Source organism: Schistocerca americana, chromosome 4 (assembly GCF_021461395.2).
Source record: "Schistocerca americana isolate TAMUIC-IGC-003095 chromosome 4, iqSchAmer2.1, whole genome shotgun sequence".
NCBI classification, from domain to species: Eukaryota; Metazoa; Arthropoda; class Insecta; order Orthoptera; family Acrididae; genus Schistocerca; species Schistocerca americana.
In genome coordinates, this window is record NC_060122.1 from 751,244,148 (window position 1) to 751,262,641 (window position 18,494).

At 36.6% G+C, this 18,494-nt stretch overlaps 1 protein-coding gene across 1 annotated transcript in view; it reads left to right on the top strand.

Moving 5' to 3' along the window:
* The first annotated feature begins 446 nt into the window (after positions 1–446).
* The window catches only part of LOC124613776 (atherin-like), a 62,130-nt gene continuing 44,082 nt past the window's right edge, over positions 447–18,494 (top strand). The window contains exon 1 of the mRNA XM_047142493.1: positions 447–596. Within this exon, the coding sequence (XP_046998449.1) occupies positions 447–596 (150 nt within the window). The remainder of the gene's footprint in view (positions 597–18,494) is intronic.

Genomic DNA, 18,494 nt, shown 5'->3' on the forward strand with positions numbered 1-18,494 from the left:
GGGATAACAATATACAAGTTATATGTATTGACCTACAACAGGTTTTACTTTGTCCTACATTGACTCATTCAACGGTATTCTACCAGAGACAGCTGTCGTCGTATAATTTCACGATTCATGACGTTGGTACTGGAAACATCACCGTAAATTTGTGGGATGACTCCACCGCCAGGAGAGGTTCATCCGAAATAGTTTCCTGTATGCTTAAATTTGTGACGCACAATTACGATACGCTTGAAGAAGGTATGGAACGAAAACTGATTGTTTGGTCTGACCACTGCGTCAGGCAGAACAACAACTGTAGAGTTTTAGTGCTTTATTTCTATCTGATCAGCTGCAAGTACTTTACAGAAATACGTCAGAAGTTTTTATGTTGGGGTCACAGTTTCCTACCATGTGACAGGGATTTTGCAGTCATCGAGAAAAGAAAGAAAGTGTCTAAAGTTATGGTTCCTTCAGAATGGAAGCACGTCATTGCTGAGGCCTTTGGCAATCCTTCAAAACTGACCATTCACGAGATGATGATGGAAGACTTCAAGGACATAGGATCCATCGAGTTGCTTTTGAAGACGCCGCCTCCTTTGAAAATTAACGATGTACTTTGGTTGAAGCTGTGTAGTGACAATCCTCGAGGCTTAAGCGTGCGCCATGCCCACAATGTGCTTCGCCCATGGGAAAGACACTGTATTGTAAAGCATGGTTGTGAACATAAAGTAAAAAATTGTCCATTGCCTTAGGAATTCCGGTTGCTCTATAACAGGACACTGAAAGTTCATAAGGAGAAGAAAAGGAATCTATTGGACATGACAAAATATATGGAACCAAATACAGGCAGTTTTATGAAAACTTGCTGTGTGACAACTGACTATAATGTACTAGATTTGAGCCTAAAGTTGATAAACCGATGTTGTATTTTTTTTTTAAGATCAAGCAATCCGGTTTACAACAAATATTATTTAGTATCTTGTTTTAAATCTCTTACTGACTATTTTTGGATTCTAGACACCTTATAATTACAGCAGAGCACTGGCTGATCTCGAATAACGCTGTATATCCATTGCCATACAGCGTTATTCGATTTTAAAAGTAACTTATTTCCAAAAATCTGTGCTTAGCGCAATTTTAAGAACCAGAAATTAGTATTTTCCACAGTCTGTATGCACAAACAATACATATCTGCTATTACATTATTATATCGTATTAATTCTCTGGAACGAACAGTTTTTGTCAATTTCCCAACAACTGCAAAATGTGCCATACAGAATTATTCATGCACATGCTTCATATATCTGAGCTCTAGTGAATTTTACTATAAGAGACAGAGAATACAAAATTTTAATGAAGTGATTCGTCGCAATTTGTGTATATGGGTTGAAACTGCTGTCAGATAATTATAGGCTGCACTCTAAATACATTGTCAGCTGTCACAAGCTTAATGATGTTTTGAATTTAATAAATGGATATTTTTGGAACTAAAGCACGACCTTAAGGCAGCCACTGCATAGTAAGATCAATGAGTAAGTAATGTTAGGAAGAATAGAAAAATATACATATGAAGATAGTAGCTGTTCTCGAAAGAACAGATACCATTGATAACTGTGCTGCTTCTCTAGAATAAATGATAATTAATTGAAACCCTCAGCAGCCAACACATGTTGTTGATATGCCTCAATGGGGATAGCCGAAAACCGAAAAAGCACTGAAAAAAACAGATTTTCGTTCAAATTTTAAAAGAACTAATAAATTGAAAAACAAAAAATTTCATTAAGCACTTCCACAACTGTCTAAAGAATGTTAATAATACAAGTGTAGAACTAAAATAAAAAATTTAAAATATCAGTCATTAGTAGAAGCAGAAATAGAAAATACAATTAAGCAGTTTCAAAATAAATTAAGTAACATTTAAAATCCCCTACACATTATATTGATTTTAAACGTATAAGAAGGGTAGATATAAATGATACTGAGAATTGTTATGACACAGTCATCAAACAGCATTTAGAAAATGAGTCAGCATCATCTAAAACAGACTTTAGTCTGTGACTGCGCAATTTTGTTACAAAACCTGAATCTGTAAGAATTCTAACATAGATTAGCAACTATGTCAACAAAGAAGAACTAAAAAGTCTTGGTGCAAAAGCTGAATACATAACACAATTCAAAAGAAGAAATACAAGTTATGATAGTGCTGGAGGACATTATAATAAATAGATGTATGACGTCAATACACCTCTTAATGATGCAGTAGATGAGTTTAATAATTTGAAAAGTGAAGTTTCTGGCATACAAATAACTGAATTTACTTTATGACTGGTGATGATGAAGAAATATAATTTTGAGTATGTATTTAACCTTTAAAAGTTATTAATATTGGAAAAAACTTATGATTTAATGATTTTGATACTTCGTTAGGTGTGCTTCATAATTTTAATAAAATAATCACAATTAGCCCATAAAATATTATGTGAATCCAATTTTCTAACTGCAAATTTAAAAGATAAAGTTAAAACTGGTATATGTGTAAAAGATTTTCATTTTCTGAAATTTAATCTTATATAAATGAATAAATTTCATTGCCTTTCAGAAAACATATTTGATGTCTAAAATGTAAAAAAGAGTCACTGACACATTATACAATTATAAAAACAAAAATAACTCAGAGGCATAGCGCTGAATGAATCTGTACAAAATGTAAAACAAGAAATAGTAAATTTCTTAAAAACATTTTGTATGTGTTGGATAGGATATTATTGAAGAAGATAAATAAGGTATATTAATATTTATTGACTGTACGTCTACATCTGCAACAACGTGGATACACCATAAATTATATTTAAGTGCCTGGCAGAGGGTTCATTGAACCACCTTCACAATTCCCAGTTATTTTAATTTCATATAGCATGCTGAAAGAATGAACACCTGTTTCTTTTGCGACAAGCTCTGATTTCCTTTATTTTATCATGGTGATCGTGTGTCACTGTGTAGGTTGGAGCCAAAAAAGTCTTTTCGCATTCAGAAGACAAAGTTGGTGACTGGAATTTCCTGAGAAGAATCTGTTGCAACAAAAAATGCCTTTAATTTAATGCTTTGTACCCGAAATCATGTATCTAATCAGTGGCGCTCTCTCCCTTATATTGCGTAATACAAAATGTGCTGCCCTTCTTCCATCAGTCCTATCATGTAAGGATGACACGGTGCACAGCAGCATTCTAAAAGGGAACAGACAAGTGTAGTGTAGGAAATCACAATAGTAGAATTCTACATTTTCTATGTGTCCTGCCAATAAAACACGGTCTTTAGTTAGCCTTCACCACAAGATTTTCAATGTGTTCCTTCCAATTTAAGTTATTCATAAATGTATGTCTTAAGTATTTAGTTTAATTTACTGCCTTTAGATTCATCTTGTTTGCTGTGTAACCCAAGTTCAATGGCTTAATCGAAGTTTATTAATAATTTCCTTGGTCTTTTCCAGCAAAAATATTTCAGAAATCTTGGAAATACATTTAAGGCAAATGTGTCCAAGAAATTAAAAGCAAACAATCATAAAGAAATTTTTAATAAAGGTTTTGAAGAAGTTATGAAAAAATATAATATTAATCATTACTAAAGTTTTCTGAACTAAACGAATCTCTGATTGAAAGATATAATAGAACACGTACAGAAAAAGGTGGAAAAAATTCGCTCTTCAAGATAGTTGTAAATGGATTGGACAGTTCAAAACTAGGTTTATAATTACAATAATACAAAACACTCAACAATAAAAATTAACCCAGAGTAGTGTTCTAGGCCCTCTGCTTTTCCTTATTTATATAACAGGTATAACAGACAATCTGAGACGCCATCTTAAGTTGTTTGCAGATGACACTGTTGTCTATGTTCAAGTAAAGTCATGAGAAGACCAAAAGGAATTGAAAAGCCATTTAGGAAAGATATCTGAATGGTGCATAAATTGCCAATTGACCCTAAGTAATGAAAAGTGTGAAGTCATCTTCATTCGTGCCAAAACGATTGCGTTAAACTTCAGTAACATAATAAATCACTCATATACAAAGGCCATTAATTCAGCTACATACCTGCGATTTACAATTACGAACAACTGAAACTGGAAAGAACACCTAGAAAATGCTGTGTAGAATGCAAAGCAGAGACTGCATTTCATTGGTGGAACACTTAGAAAATGTAACAGATCTACTAAGAAGACTGCCCCCACTATGCTTATCCACTCTCTTTTGCAGTACTGCAGTGCAGTGAGGGATATCTGTAGCATAGGATTAATGGATTACATTGAGAAAGTTAAAAGAAGAGCAATATGTTTTGTACTATCAAGAAATAGTGGAAAGAGTGTAACAGACACGAAACAGGATTTGTGGTGGGGAACATTGAAACAAAGACTTTTTCGTTGTGGTGGGATCTTCTAACGAAATTTAAATCATCAAAGCAACTGCTACAGTCGCAGATTCTAATCCTGCCTTGTGCATGGATGTGTGTGAAGTCCTTAGGTTAGTTAGGTTTACATAGGGGACTGATAACCTCAGCTGTTAAGTCCCATAGTGCTCAGAGCCATTTGAACCAATCATCATATCTGTCCTCTGAGCGCTAAAATACTTCATTGGCTCTGACCTACATAGGGAGAAACGATCATTATAATAAAATAAGGGATATCAGAGCTTGTATGGAGAGAGATAGATGTTTGCTTTTTCTGTGCACTATCTGAGATTGGAATAATATAGAATTATATAGAAGTTCGTATGATGATTCCTCTCCCAGGTGTTTGAGTGTGAGATGCAGAGTATCCATGTAGATGATGTAGTAGATGTAGATGTTTTCACAAAGACAGGCTATCAAGTATATGTTAAATGGTTTCGATTTGATAATTGACATAATAATGGGATTAGGGAGGATTAAGTTTTTTTGTAAAAGTGACAGCTAAAGCAGCAATTTCTGAAGCAATCATTTGACTGGGTAAATTATTTAGACTGTGTCAAAGATGTCTTGTATATTTTAAAAACTGTTAATGAAAAGCAATTACATGATCAATAAATATAAACCTGATGTCACTTAAAAGTTTAGTTCTATTATACTATAGTCAGTGAATAAAACTTTCTCCAAATGTTTCCTCTCTGACTGTGGGAGACAGCTTCAAAGGTAAAATGTCTATCTAGCCAATAACCTCGAAGTTTTAGGTGAAGGCAGTTCCAGCTATAAGAGCTTAATTGTATAGTATGAAACTGATTCATTTAGAAATACCGAATTATATTTTATATTTAGTCCCCACATGTATTTTTATATGGTATCTCTAGTATAGTCACGAATTCCTTTTCTTGTATTTCGACATTCCAATATTTCTGCAACACTCTTAAATGTAAACCATACTTGTTAGTTTTTATCAATAATCCGTGTTATGAATGTGTAATATATCCAAAATTTGATGAACTTCAGGTTATATATATATATACTGTATCATATAAGTTGAATGAGAAAATTATCAGTTTTATATTTTCTATCAGTATGTTACTGTGATGACATATTCACTTTCATAGGTCAATTAACAAATGGGAACGTAGCTTATTTATACAATGTAAATGGAGAAGAAATTATATACAATAAAAACTGGAGCTAAAATTTTTATTCCATTCTATTACTGAATACGTGAGTTTAATAAAATTAAATATCCATTTCATCTTTGGTTCTATTATTATTTCAGTCTCTATGATGGTAGTACATTTATTAATTATTAATCCATAGTGAATAAAAGATAAATGTCATTTGTGGTCAACACATATTTCTTTTCAAATAAAGCAAACAAAATATCACTTAAAGTGATAGTTGTTCTTCTGAATAAATTCAAATATATTCACAACAGATGGTTCTACATTCGATGTACTTGGAATTACTTTCACTAAAAGAAAATAATTTATATTAAGATAAAGTATTTTTAATACACACATATTCTTAAGCTAATGGTTACTATACTATCTTTCAGTACATTCTAGATTACAATTTTTTAAGGATTTAATTTTTTAATGGCATTATCTGTTATCTCAAACATAGTGAAAGATAAAAAATTATCAGGAATCACCACACTACTTTTTCCCAAACATAGAATAGATTATTCTATATTTTTTCTATAATAATTATTCCTACAACTGAAGAGCCTAAAAGTAAATTAGTTAAAACCCACAGCATAATGAATAGGAATAAAAGGTTATCCTAAACTCAGTAAATAATTCAATTTATTAGAGTTTATTTGAAGATTTTAAAAGAGAATTTCAAGACATAGTTGGGATAGTATATGTACCAAAAGATCGGGTATCGTCTGGGGGATTGTGTAATAGAATTTAAGTATAAAGTTGATTGGGAAAACATTTGAAGCTACCAACCGTTATTAGAATCTTTCATACAAAAAACCTTATGATAGATACATAACCTACTACAGAGAATATAGTTTTATATTCTTAGTTGGTAAAATCATGAATTTGTTAAAACGAAATGTAAACATGCATTACATAAAGAATGTCTCAATGAAACGTTTGCACATCAATTTTCTTGTCCAGTGTGTAGAAGTGCTGTGACAATGTTTTTAGGTTGACTTAGATTTCATGAAGAGTGAAGTATGATTAATGAATTGTGTTTGTGTACAGTCATCCAAAATTTTGAACTTATTGTGCCAACGAAGAAATCTCCAAGTTTCTTTCATTCTTTGGTATAAATTCATTGAATTAATAGCATAATTGAGTCTTAATATTTCTTCACTACTTGGATGTCTATTTTCAGTTCTATATGTTCGCCTTTATAAATTCGTTTGTGATCTAATGACAAAGAAATTACATTCATAGTTAACATCAAATAATTTGAAGAGAACAAATATTGGTTTTATATCTTGATTATTTGCTTCAGTTACAGCATGAGGTAATAATGTGTCTATTCCCTATTTCTTTCTTGTATTATTCCCATAGGATTATCAGTTATTCAGTATAAGTTTTGTATGCAATCTTCCCTAACTTTTTAAAAAAATTTGCAAGTGAGTAATTTGCTGTTATTACATTTCTTTCATTTTATGTTGTCCATGTATATGAACTGTTGGTAGAACCTTGTGTCTAACCCCCTTTTTGAATTCTTCCTTTTGTGATTTTAAAATTAAACACTGGACACTTGCTTTATTGGTGAAGATAGTTGAGTCTTCATTTCAGTACCTCCAAATTGGAGGGGTTAAAGTAACAGTATCTTCACCATCAAAATGTCTGAAGGATTTGGCTACTTTTGAAAGGTGAAGAGTTTAGCCACATATTTTACTCGAAACCATGAATTTCTGTTTTCATTACGATCGCAAACATTTATTATGATATGTCGGCTTGTTATTGATGACATCTGTGTTCGACTTCATTTAAGAAATACAATTTTATTAGAAATACATATTTTTTAATTTATATTATTTTAAGTCCTCATAAATGCATGTACTTGCACTATTATGGTCTATTAAAATATTAGTAGCAGATGACAGGAGTGAAGCAATAAAATATTTTAATGGGTCTGATAATTTAGATATTCAAGATGATACGAAACTTACTCAAGTGACGGTGTATTAATAGAAACATTCATGTTATTTTAGTTAACACACAAAATTTTATGAGTAAAACTAAATGTGCTGTAAAATATGCAAATACTGATTGTAGAACTAGTATGTATCAATAGAATAAGAAAAATATAAAGTGATGTTATACAAGCATATATAAAAAGGTTAGAAGTAACAGAGGTATCATTTCGTTTATCTCGAAAGTTTATTGATACTAAGTTTCTTCATGATAATATATTCCTGATATTTTTCTTGCAAATAAATGATGAACAAATAATTTTGACACATTTGATCATCACTGTCCAAAGAGACTATGTGGAATTGTAGTGTCCTAGCTCATACATTTTTGCAACTATCAATAATGAGCCAATTGAATAACATATGAGTTAAGATGAGATTGACAGGAATACACCAAAATACCAAACAAGTCTCTTAGAATTTTTGGTACATGAAACTGGAGTTGCATTATGCTGAGACCACATTGATGTTTATGGAGCAATAATGAATCCTTACTGTAATGGTTCAGATGTAGATCTATCCCAAGTTTGTATTGACACTACCCAAAGCTTGTATGTACTAAAACTTTCGGAAACAACACAGCCATCTATACAAAAATGAATTATTATATCTGAACCAATTTTATCATTATGTCAAATTAAAAAGTTCGATCACTTATTATTTGTGAATGGTATTTTATACACATTTTATCAGAAGTGGGTGTAGATAAATATGAAATCACAGCTAATAACCGACTCCTTAACAGTTTTAACACAAGATTAAAAAAAATTATTTTATCAAAGCCCTAATGATGAAGTTGATTTGTTTGTTGACAATGTGATATATATGATAGATTTGAATACATTACAATAAATGCCCAGATATCCAAAACCACAGTCTTACAGTGGATTCCTTCAAGTTTTTGAATTAAATGCTGTAGTAAACAGATATCCAGGTAAACCATCTATATTTCCTTCTCTCCAGAAATGGATGAATGTATTTTTGCAAATGTAATGTGTCACAATAAATTGAGAGATTTTTCTGTATGTGTACAGGAATAAATTCTGTATATAGTCACATTAATGGCTTGTTGTGTTTTTCCAAAGATAATACGTTCTTTTAATGTAACGAATTCAGAAAAAATTAGGTAGGGATATTTACCATGATTTGGTGTTGGTTGCAGTACACCATACGTTAGTTCCTGAGGTTCTAAATATATTAAAAGATATACTACAAGTACAAGCCCATTTTACTTGTTCCTAACAAAAGGGTTTTCTATATAAATGTCACAGGTTCATTCTAAACAGTGGTACACTTCGAAACTGAGAAGTTGATTGATAATTTTATGTCACAGAAATACACAAAAGATAGATATAGAACAATGTGAAGGCAGTGTATAAATAAATATCATGTATGACTATACATCAGTAAATTAATTCTTTGTGTTTGTGGAAATTAATGTTTCTATGCATAATAATGCTAATATTAGTAATCTCAATACCATTAGTGAGAAAACTGATTATGTAACGAAAACACTTAATTGTATGGTACAAGGAACTGAAAATAAAGCTAACTTAAGAAAAGAAGTTAAGTTGAATGTAACAACTAATCCAAAAATGTTTTCTCTAACATCTATAGCATGTAAAGCACCAAATAATGCTAAAAAATCTTTTTATGTTGTGTGCAGTAAAATCAGAGATCTATTAAAACCTTATGAGTCTGTCTATATAGAAAACACTACTTTCAATATTCAAATGTAAACAAGAGGTGGCAAAAGTAATAAAATTAAAAATTTAGCTGATTATAAAGAGACACCACGGTGCATTATTGGAATTAATAATAGCAGTAACTTGCATTGTCCTAGAGCAATAATAGTTGTGTTAACATATCACTAGTTTTTCTTAGGCACCAAAAGAAATACAACAGAAATTAGGAAAATTAGACAACGTGATACATACAAATTACAAAAAGAGTTAACCAAGATATTGTGAAACCAACAAGACAAATATAACGAGAAGAGTTCATTCAAGATGATATTGAAAATGCTCTGTAATTACTGTATATTCAAATAAATGTTTTATGTGCTGATAATTTTCAGTTCATATATCTATTGTGGACCTGAGGAAGCAATAAAAATATTTCTATATAAAAATCACAATCATTTTAATGTAATGCACTGTATGTTAGCGTTCATAGTACCATCATATCCTGTGATAATTGTAACAAAACGTATAACAACAAAAATGCAAAACAGATAAAGATTTGTATATTATGCAGCAGTACAAGAACACAATACTATAGAAAATAAAACTGCAGTAGATACTGTTATAATGAGGAACACTTAAATGGTCGATTGTAATATAGTTTACAAATATAAAAAATCTAATAGGATTTGTTAGATATCTAATGAACATAAATATCGCTTTGAAATGTGTAGCGAGTGTGATGGAGAAGTAGTAATTAAATGTCATACATGTTACATCCAATAAAAAACGCAAAAAGGTGATTATGTGAAAGAAAATATAGTAAAGAGTATATACTGAAACGTAGTCACAAATGCAGTAAAAATGGTTGTTGTAGTGACAGAGAATATGAAAGCTATTACTCTTTTGAATCTTAGATATGTGATACTGTAACTTAAAGGAGAACAGTTCAAATTTTGTAAGAAATAAATCCCAAACCATTACTGAAACACATATGTGCTTTGATTATTAAGCTCGACAACAAACAGGAATACATATTACAAAACCTATAATAACTCACAATTATAATGAAAATATTGTACATAAACTTAAAATAAGTGATGAATTCTCAAGACAAATGATGTAAAATTGCTCCACTAGGGAAATTTTGTCGAAATTCAATGAAGGCATGGTTGGGCGATGAAATCTGCGGCCGTTGGCAGAGTATGATAACAGTCAACAGCCAGTGGGCCAGGCACGGTAAACATGGCACTCATGGGTGCAGAACTGCGACGGCAGTATTGAATGCACAGTTTGTTTTCAATGGAGCAACAATGAGACAGATAACTGCAGCATTGCTTTAAGGTATTGTGATGTATGAGACGGGGCACTAGGAGAGAGCCAAGTGTGGCGATTTGTAAGTAGCTGAGGTGTGGGAATTTATCTCTCTGACACTACGTCAGAAGCGTGGGAAAAACTGATACAAATAGATGGACAATTTGCTAGGTTTGTCGAGTATCTGGATGGAACTATACTGGTCTTCGCTTATAGGGGCCAGTATGGCAGCAATGTTATAAGGATTCTGCATTCACTTGCATTCTGTTTTCTATGTTCTTGTAGGAGCCATATTCCATCACCAGAGATACAACAACAGGGTGGGACGGAATGGAAGCCTGGAACTTGGAGACTCCATGGTCTGCCTGAAAGAGGGCAGTGACAGTGGCCTGCACCGGGTCCAGCAGGGGCTCGGCTTCACTCGAGTCTACGAGTTACGTTCACTTCCCACCTGTCATACCAGGGGCTGGGCAAGGTGTATGCTGTGGGAGGCACAGCATCGCTGCAACTGCGCTAGAAACAGCGGCGAGTGTTGCCATCCAGCAAGCACTACAAGTGGCAAGCTGAGGCACAGCATCCTGGAGGTCACAGGTTTGAGTCTCGTCCTGTCCTGAGAGCAGCAGTGGTCCAAGGGCCACGGGTGCACAGTACACCCACCTTCATCCCATGGTTGGACCGAGGAGGCCGAACAGGTTGGAGGGTGGCGAGGAGCTGGGACTGTAGCAGTCTCCAGAATCATGGGTGGCAGCATGGCGCAAGTCACAATGCATCGGCTTGCGGCAACCCGGAGAGTGCGGCAGACTTCCAGTGGGGTGGCCTTGATGATGGCAGCAGTGGCGTCGGCATACCAGGAGTCTGCTGATCCAGCTGGACTCACGGGTCAGTGTGCTGGCGGCATGCTAACACTATGCTCCACCAATCAAGTATTGTTAATTATCTGAATAAACAAATGTTACTGGATACCCCTGTACCACTCTGCACTGCCCCTAGCCATGCTTGAATGTGTTCGACCTCCTGACAAAATACGGTGTGGTGGGTCCTGGCTTCAGCTCTGCCATTTGGAGTCTCGGGTTCGACACACTAACCCAACAACGGTGGTGTCAGAAGTGGTGCCGGTTACAACGTTCCGGATCTACACTCCCACATCTTACGTCGAGCAAGTAGCGTTCAGGTGTGCCTGTGTAGCGGGGTAGTTGAGGTGTTTGGTTGTGTTTGTGATCGGTGTCGTGCACTTCCTGTTACGTCTTGTCGTTCGGGAGGTGTTCGTCCATACCAGTATTGGGAGGAAAGCAGGACTGTTCACCTGCACACGAGCACAATGTGGATGGTTGAGTGCCGTTTGATTTATTGTTTATGTGTCATTGTTTTCTGTTTTTAAGGGTTAAGTGTGAATTAGACCAGACTTTTTAGAGGTGTCCTTTGTATGGCTTGAGGAGCCTTTCTTTACATTTATCTGGATTCGTGGGAAATATGAGACATAATAACATAGCACGTAAGTGATGTAATTTTTGTAACCTGACAGATCACGGAATACTGTGCAAAAAGTGGGACCCAAAGAGTTGTCTTATTTGTAATAGATTTAGTAATTTTGCGAGCAATTGTTCAGAATGTAGGTGGGCGATGATTCGCCGCAAGAACTAAGTTTAAGGAGTAGCAGAGTGAAAATGATGGTAACATTGGAGCTATAAGGAAGAATGTTGGAAACACAGCAACGGAGGCTGCGGCAGTGACTACAATGGAAGCTGTAGCCGCTCTAATGGAGCAAATTCGAGTATTATCAGAGGTGAGGATAAGGGACAAGGAAAAATATGAAGAATTAGCAGGGAGAATTGAGGCATTGCAAGTAGGGGAAGGGATGTCGGGTAAAAGTAAATTACAGGTCGTGGAGTGTCATAGACCGTTTGACTTTGCAGTCTCGGCATTGATAGCCCCTTTTCGGGTAAAACAATGGAGGATGTGTCGGTATTCCTTAATGACATTATCACAATGGCTAAGGCCAATGGGTGGTCGGATGTTGTAATGTTGAGAGTGGAGAAGTTACGCTTGATAGGGGATGCTAATTCGTACATATTGTACCATGAATCGTTGAACAATGTGGGGATGTTTTCAGAGCTTGAGGCTGGGTTACGCCAGATGCACCAAAAACAGAATAGTACCAGTTTTTTTCGTGAAAAATTAAGTGTGTTAGTTACGAGGAGAAATGAGCCTGTGGAGGTTTTCTCAGACAGGATTCGAAAACTGAATGTACAAACGTTCGAACGGTCACAGAACGGGGAGACTAATAGAGTGCTGTTGCAAGAGGCCGAGAACCGGGCATTAGTTGTGTTTTTTCAGGGAATATCACAAGCGATTTGACGTCGGGTGCGAATGGAGAATCCCAGTGATCTTGTGGTGTACTTGGAGGAGGTAGATCATGCGACGAAGCAAATGGTGAAGCTGAAAGTTCTGGCAACGGAATTTATTTTGCTTGTGGCCAGGCAGGTCATATTAGGAAGTAATGTCAACGTCAGTTCCAGTGTTACTCATGTGGGAAAATGGGTCACCGGGTAGTGAACTGCAGGAGCAAAAGTAGGGGGGAACATCGGTGGCAGCAGCCGTTAACCGAGAACGGGTTTCCTTCAACTGTTGGAGAGCCGTCCCAGTGAAATTAGGTAATGAGCTTGTAGGTGCATAGACGAAATGCTGCTTATTAGGCTTGGTGAACGGAAGGAAACAAAGATTTCTGGTTGACACGGGGCACACGTGTCTGTTATTAGTCTAGACCTGGTTATCCAGAGATGGCTTGAGCCACCATTTTATAGGTTGCGAGGGCTGGGAGATAAAGTGAAGCCATTGGGTACGACGGTACTTCAATTCGCGATCGCAGGAACTAAGTTTAGTGAGCAGGTAGAGGTATTACCATGTGTAGATGAGGGGTATTCGGTGATTCTCGGACTGGACTTCCACGACAAACATCATACTAGGATGATCTTTGGCAGCAAACAGTGTAACTCGGTGGAACAATGTTTCGCATGGGGGAAATGGTAGCAAATGGACGAATGTTACAAGGCGCACTTAACATGAAGGTGACGCCAGTTAAACTGCGAAAAGATTCACTAAAGATCGGACAGCAGGATAACATACCGGCAGGTACAGGGAAATTAGATTCGGTTTCGATAAATACGGACTAACCAAAGGAGATGTAGTACATGGTGGAGCGACTCTCGAGTAATGAAGAGTTGGATAATGAGCACTGTTGTGTGCAGAGGAGTTCACGCAAGCTATGTGGAAGGAGATTATAGGATTCCTGTAAGTGTAGATAACTTCGGCAAAGAGACTTTTAGCACGTCGAAAGGGTTACTATTGGCCACTTTGGGAGTTTTTCATGAAGATGAACTCGATAGGGAGGATTTAGAGGCGAACCATAAGCAAAACGTCGATACAGTGCATTTAAGGGGAAAATTATAGCATTTGCAGAGAGACGATGGAGTCACATTGGAGGAATTGTTATTGACACTTAGCGATTTATTCTCAACGGAGGGTAGGTCACTGGCAACACCGATTACAAAGCATCACGTACCAACAGAAGATAATACACTAGTGTTTAGGAAACCATATAGGATAGCACGTCATATGCAACGGCTACTAGAGGGCAACGGAGTTCTCGTACCTAAGAAGTCGGGGGAAGGTACCAGGAAATATAGGTTTTGTTGTGATTACAGGTTTCTGAATGCGAAAACCATTTTGGACGTATATCCGATTCTGAACATCACGGACACATTGGACAATCTGGGACAATGTAAGTATTTTACAACGATGGATTTATGGAGTGGATTCAGTTTGAAGTAGCGTCAGAGGATAGGGCAAAGATAGCTTTTACTGTTCATGGGGGACACTATCAGTATAAAAGTATGCCGTTTGGGTTGAAGAATGCACTGCCAACTATTCAGCGATTATTAGATTGGATTGAAAACAACATTATAGTATTTTCAAAGGATATTCCAGAACATGTATCGCATTTGAGAGAAGTCTTTACAAGATTGCAGTTGGCACGGTTAACGTTGAGTTTAGAAAAGTGTACAGTACTGGCCATTAAAATTGCTGCACTAATAAGAAATGCAGAAGATAAACGGGTATTCATTGGACAAATATATTATACTAGAACCGACATGTGATTACATTTTCACGCAATCTGGGTGCATAGATCCTGAGAAATCAGTACCCAGAACAACCACCTCTGGCTGTAATAATGGCCTTGATACGCCTGGGCATTGAGTCAAACAGAGCTTGGATGGCGTGTACAGGTACAGCTGCCCATGCAGCTTCAACACGATACCACAGGTCATCAAGAGTAGTGCCTGGCGTATTGTGATGAGCTAGTTGCTCGGCCACCATTGACCAGACGTTTCCAGTTAGTGAGAGATCTGAAGAATGTGCTGGCCAGGGCAGCAGTCGAACGTTTCCTGTATCCAGAAAGGCCCATACAGGACCTGCAACATGCGGTAGTGCATTATTCTTCTGAAATGTAGGGTTTCGTAGGGATCGAATGAAGGGTAGAGTCATGGGTCGTAACACATCTGAAATGTAGCGTCCACTGTTCAACGTGCCGTCAATGCGAACAAGAGGTGACCGAGACGTGTAACCAATGGCACCCTACACCATCACGCCGGGCGATACGCCAGTATGGCGATGACGAATACACGCTTCCAATGTGTGTTCACCGCGATGTCACCAAACACGGATGCGACCATCGTGATGCTGTAAGCAGAACCTGGATTCATCCGAAAAGCTCCATTCTCTGAGTATGCCATCAAAATCGTTCTGCTACTCGTCTTTCTGTTACTTGACAACCGCTATGCCCTGAAATCATATGATCATGGGCCTGCTTTAAGACTTCCTCTTTCAAACTTTGGTACCACTACCTGTGGTCCATACCTGCTAACTCTACACAATACATTTTCCTCCACAATGAAATGTGGTTGAGTTCTAAAACCCTGGCCCTCCTCATCCTCTTCTCGTGCCCTTTGCCATTCCACGACACTCTTACCCATTACTTCAAATGCATCTTATTTGTGACTTAATGCATCTGCATTTCCGTGTTTCTTCCATGGCTTATGAAGTACTTCGTAGTCAATTTCACTTAATTTTAAAGCCCACTCTGTTAACCAACTAGAAGTATCCTTGAGTCCCAGTAACCATCGCTATGCTGTATGATCCGTCACGGTCTTAAACTTCCTACCATAAAGATAACAAGGAAAATACGTTACTCCATATATTACAGCCAACATCTCCTTTTCCGTTGTGGAATAATTCCGATCTGCCCTATTTAACTGTCAAGAAGCATATGCCACCGGATGCTCCTGTCCTTTCGCCATTTGTCCCAAAACACACCCTACTGCGCCATTTGAAGCGTCACATTCGGAAACACCAACATTGGACGGGAAACTAATCTCATCTTTAACACTAGAACCGCGGCGGGGTCACTCGTGACCCACTTGATAATTATTTGCTTGTCACTCTTTTGTATTATTACCTAGAGTTTTACATTTCTGTGACGTTTCACGAAATAAGGTAATTAGTGATTATACTTCATTTCACATTTTATGGCGAACACATAAAAGAGAAATATGAAGATGCACCTAGAATTGCGGAAGGGTCAGTTCTGACCCGCCCGGCGCAGTCGCTGTAACAATCGCATTTTTCATGTAGCTTCACGCCTATTGTTATTGTGTGTTTGATCAACAATCGCAAAACTCGTTTTTACTTCACTTCCGGCTGACGTTCCAGTTTTCAGCATGGGACGAGAAGGAGAGATGTTCAAAGAAGTCTGACCTTGTATGCAGATATTGCGCACCCAGTGTTTTGTACCACGAAAACGGGTTTAGTAGTGGATTCTGTCTGTGTAGATAGTGCTTGTAACTTTCGAATATATTATGGCCAAATTTCTACGCACAGAAAAGGACATTATAAATGCACTAAGTGAGATTTTAGATAATGAATCTGAGGGCGAACCGCTGGAGTCTTTATCTGAGGAAGAATTTACATCGTAAATAGTTCCGGATTCTTCATCAAAAGACGATGTTACTACTGAGAAGGTTCTAGTGAATGCTGATGAGAAAGGTATGCTTGTTTTATGTGTTTGTTTTGTAATAATTTTTGTTTACGTATATGTTGCGCAGACACTAATTTCAATTGCAACACTTATGTTTATACTTTGTTTCGTGTTGAATTTTTGCAAGTTATATATTACATTTATGAAGGTGTTTTTTTTTTTTGTTCTAATATTACACAATATATTCAATGTTAAATCGCGTTCTAAAGCGTGTAACTACTACTACAGGAACAGCTGCCACAAAGAGTAAGTCAACTCTAGGAAGTGGACGTCCTCAAGGTCGGCGTGGACAGCAAAATGCCCAGGGTTCTGGGGTGCTTCAGTTTCCTGGAGGTAGCGAGATAGTAGCACCCGATGGAACAACCTGGAAAGTTGTAGAAATAGGTGGCTGTTCGGCTGGAAGATATGGACAACAGAATATTTTCAAAGATAGGACAGGACCATCTCCGCACGTAAAACTAAACGTGAATGAGACCTGTTAGAGTGGATGGCACCTAATGATAACGGACAAAATTTTGAAACATATTGTAAAATGTACAGAAACTGAAGCACGTCCTGTACTGAGCTCAGATGAGTGGACTATAACAATAGAAGGACTGGAATCTTTTATAGCTATATTGTACGTCCGTGGTGCTATTGGAGCTAAGAGCTTAGAACCAGACACATTGTGATCAATGAAGTGGGGAAATAATTTTGTGAAATCAACAATAGCTCGTGACAGATTCAGAGAGATAATGCGTTATCTCAGATTTGATATTAGATCCACAAGATCAGAACGACTAAGAGAAGACAAGTTTGCTTTGGTATCAGATATCTGGAATGAGTTCATTGCGAATGCACAGTCTAGCTACATACCGGGTCCATATATAACAATCGACTAACAGCTTTTTCCTTCAAGGTGCCATTGCAGATTCACGCAGTTTATGGCCTCAAAACCGGACAAATACGGACAAAAGTATTGGATGGCGGTAGATAAAGACTCAAAATATATTGTGAATGCTATCTCTTATCTAGGAAAGGATGGCACTAGGCGGAGTGATGAGTGTCTTGGTGACTTTTATGTAAAAAAAGAATGGATACAACTTTACATCAACAAGGGGATAAATGTCACTTGTGACAATTTTTTCCCCTCCTTAGCGCTCTCTGAGAAACTGAAAGCTAATTCTACGAGTCTTGTGGGCAAAATAAATTGATCTTGCAGGGAAATACCAGTCTGTATCAAGAAGGCAAGAGAACAGTTATACAGCACAGTGTTGTTGAAAAAAGATAATACCACACTGACTGTTCATCAGGGTAAGAGCAACAAGAATGTCCTGATTCTGAGCACTATGCATCCTTATGTGGCAATTGAGGATGGTATAAAAAAAGAAGCCCAAAGCACCATCGAGACATTGGCCTGTTCACACATTTTACAACTTGCAGAATTTGGCTGGGATAAATGCGTGGGTATTGTTCAATTCTCTAAATGATGAAAAATTGAAACGCAGTGATTTCATCCTGCAGCTGGGGGAGGAGCTTGCTGAGAAGTATGCAGCGACTAGAAAGACTAGCGTCCCTGTCAGACCTGAATATATTCCTGACAGATAAAAAAAGCGAACACGTTGCCACGTAAAGTCTAACTGTGAAGGAAGCAAATCGTTTTATAAAGTGTCACATCTGCAAGAAAACTGTGTGCAACAAATGTACATCAGAAGACTATTATTTGTGTTCATTATGTAACGGTAGCCAGTAAAAACACTCAGCAAATACATGTAAGTTTTAAAATATAAAATTAAAATTAGTGTAAACCTTGTTTATTTTTGTTAATTTCATTCTA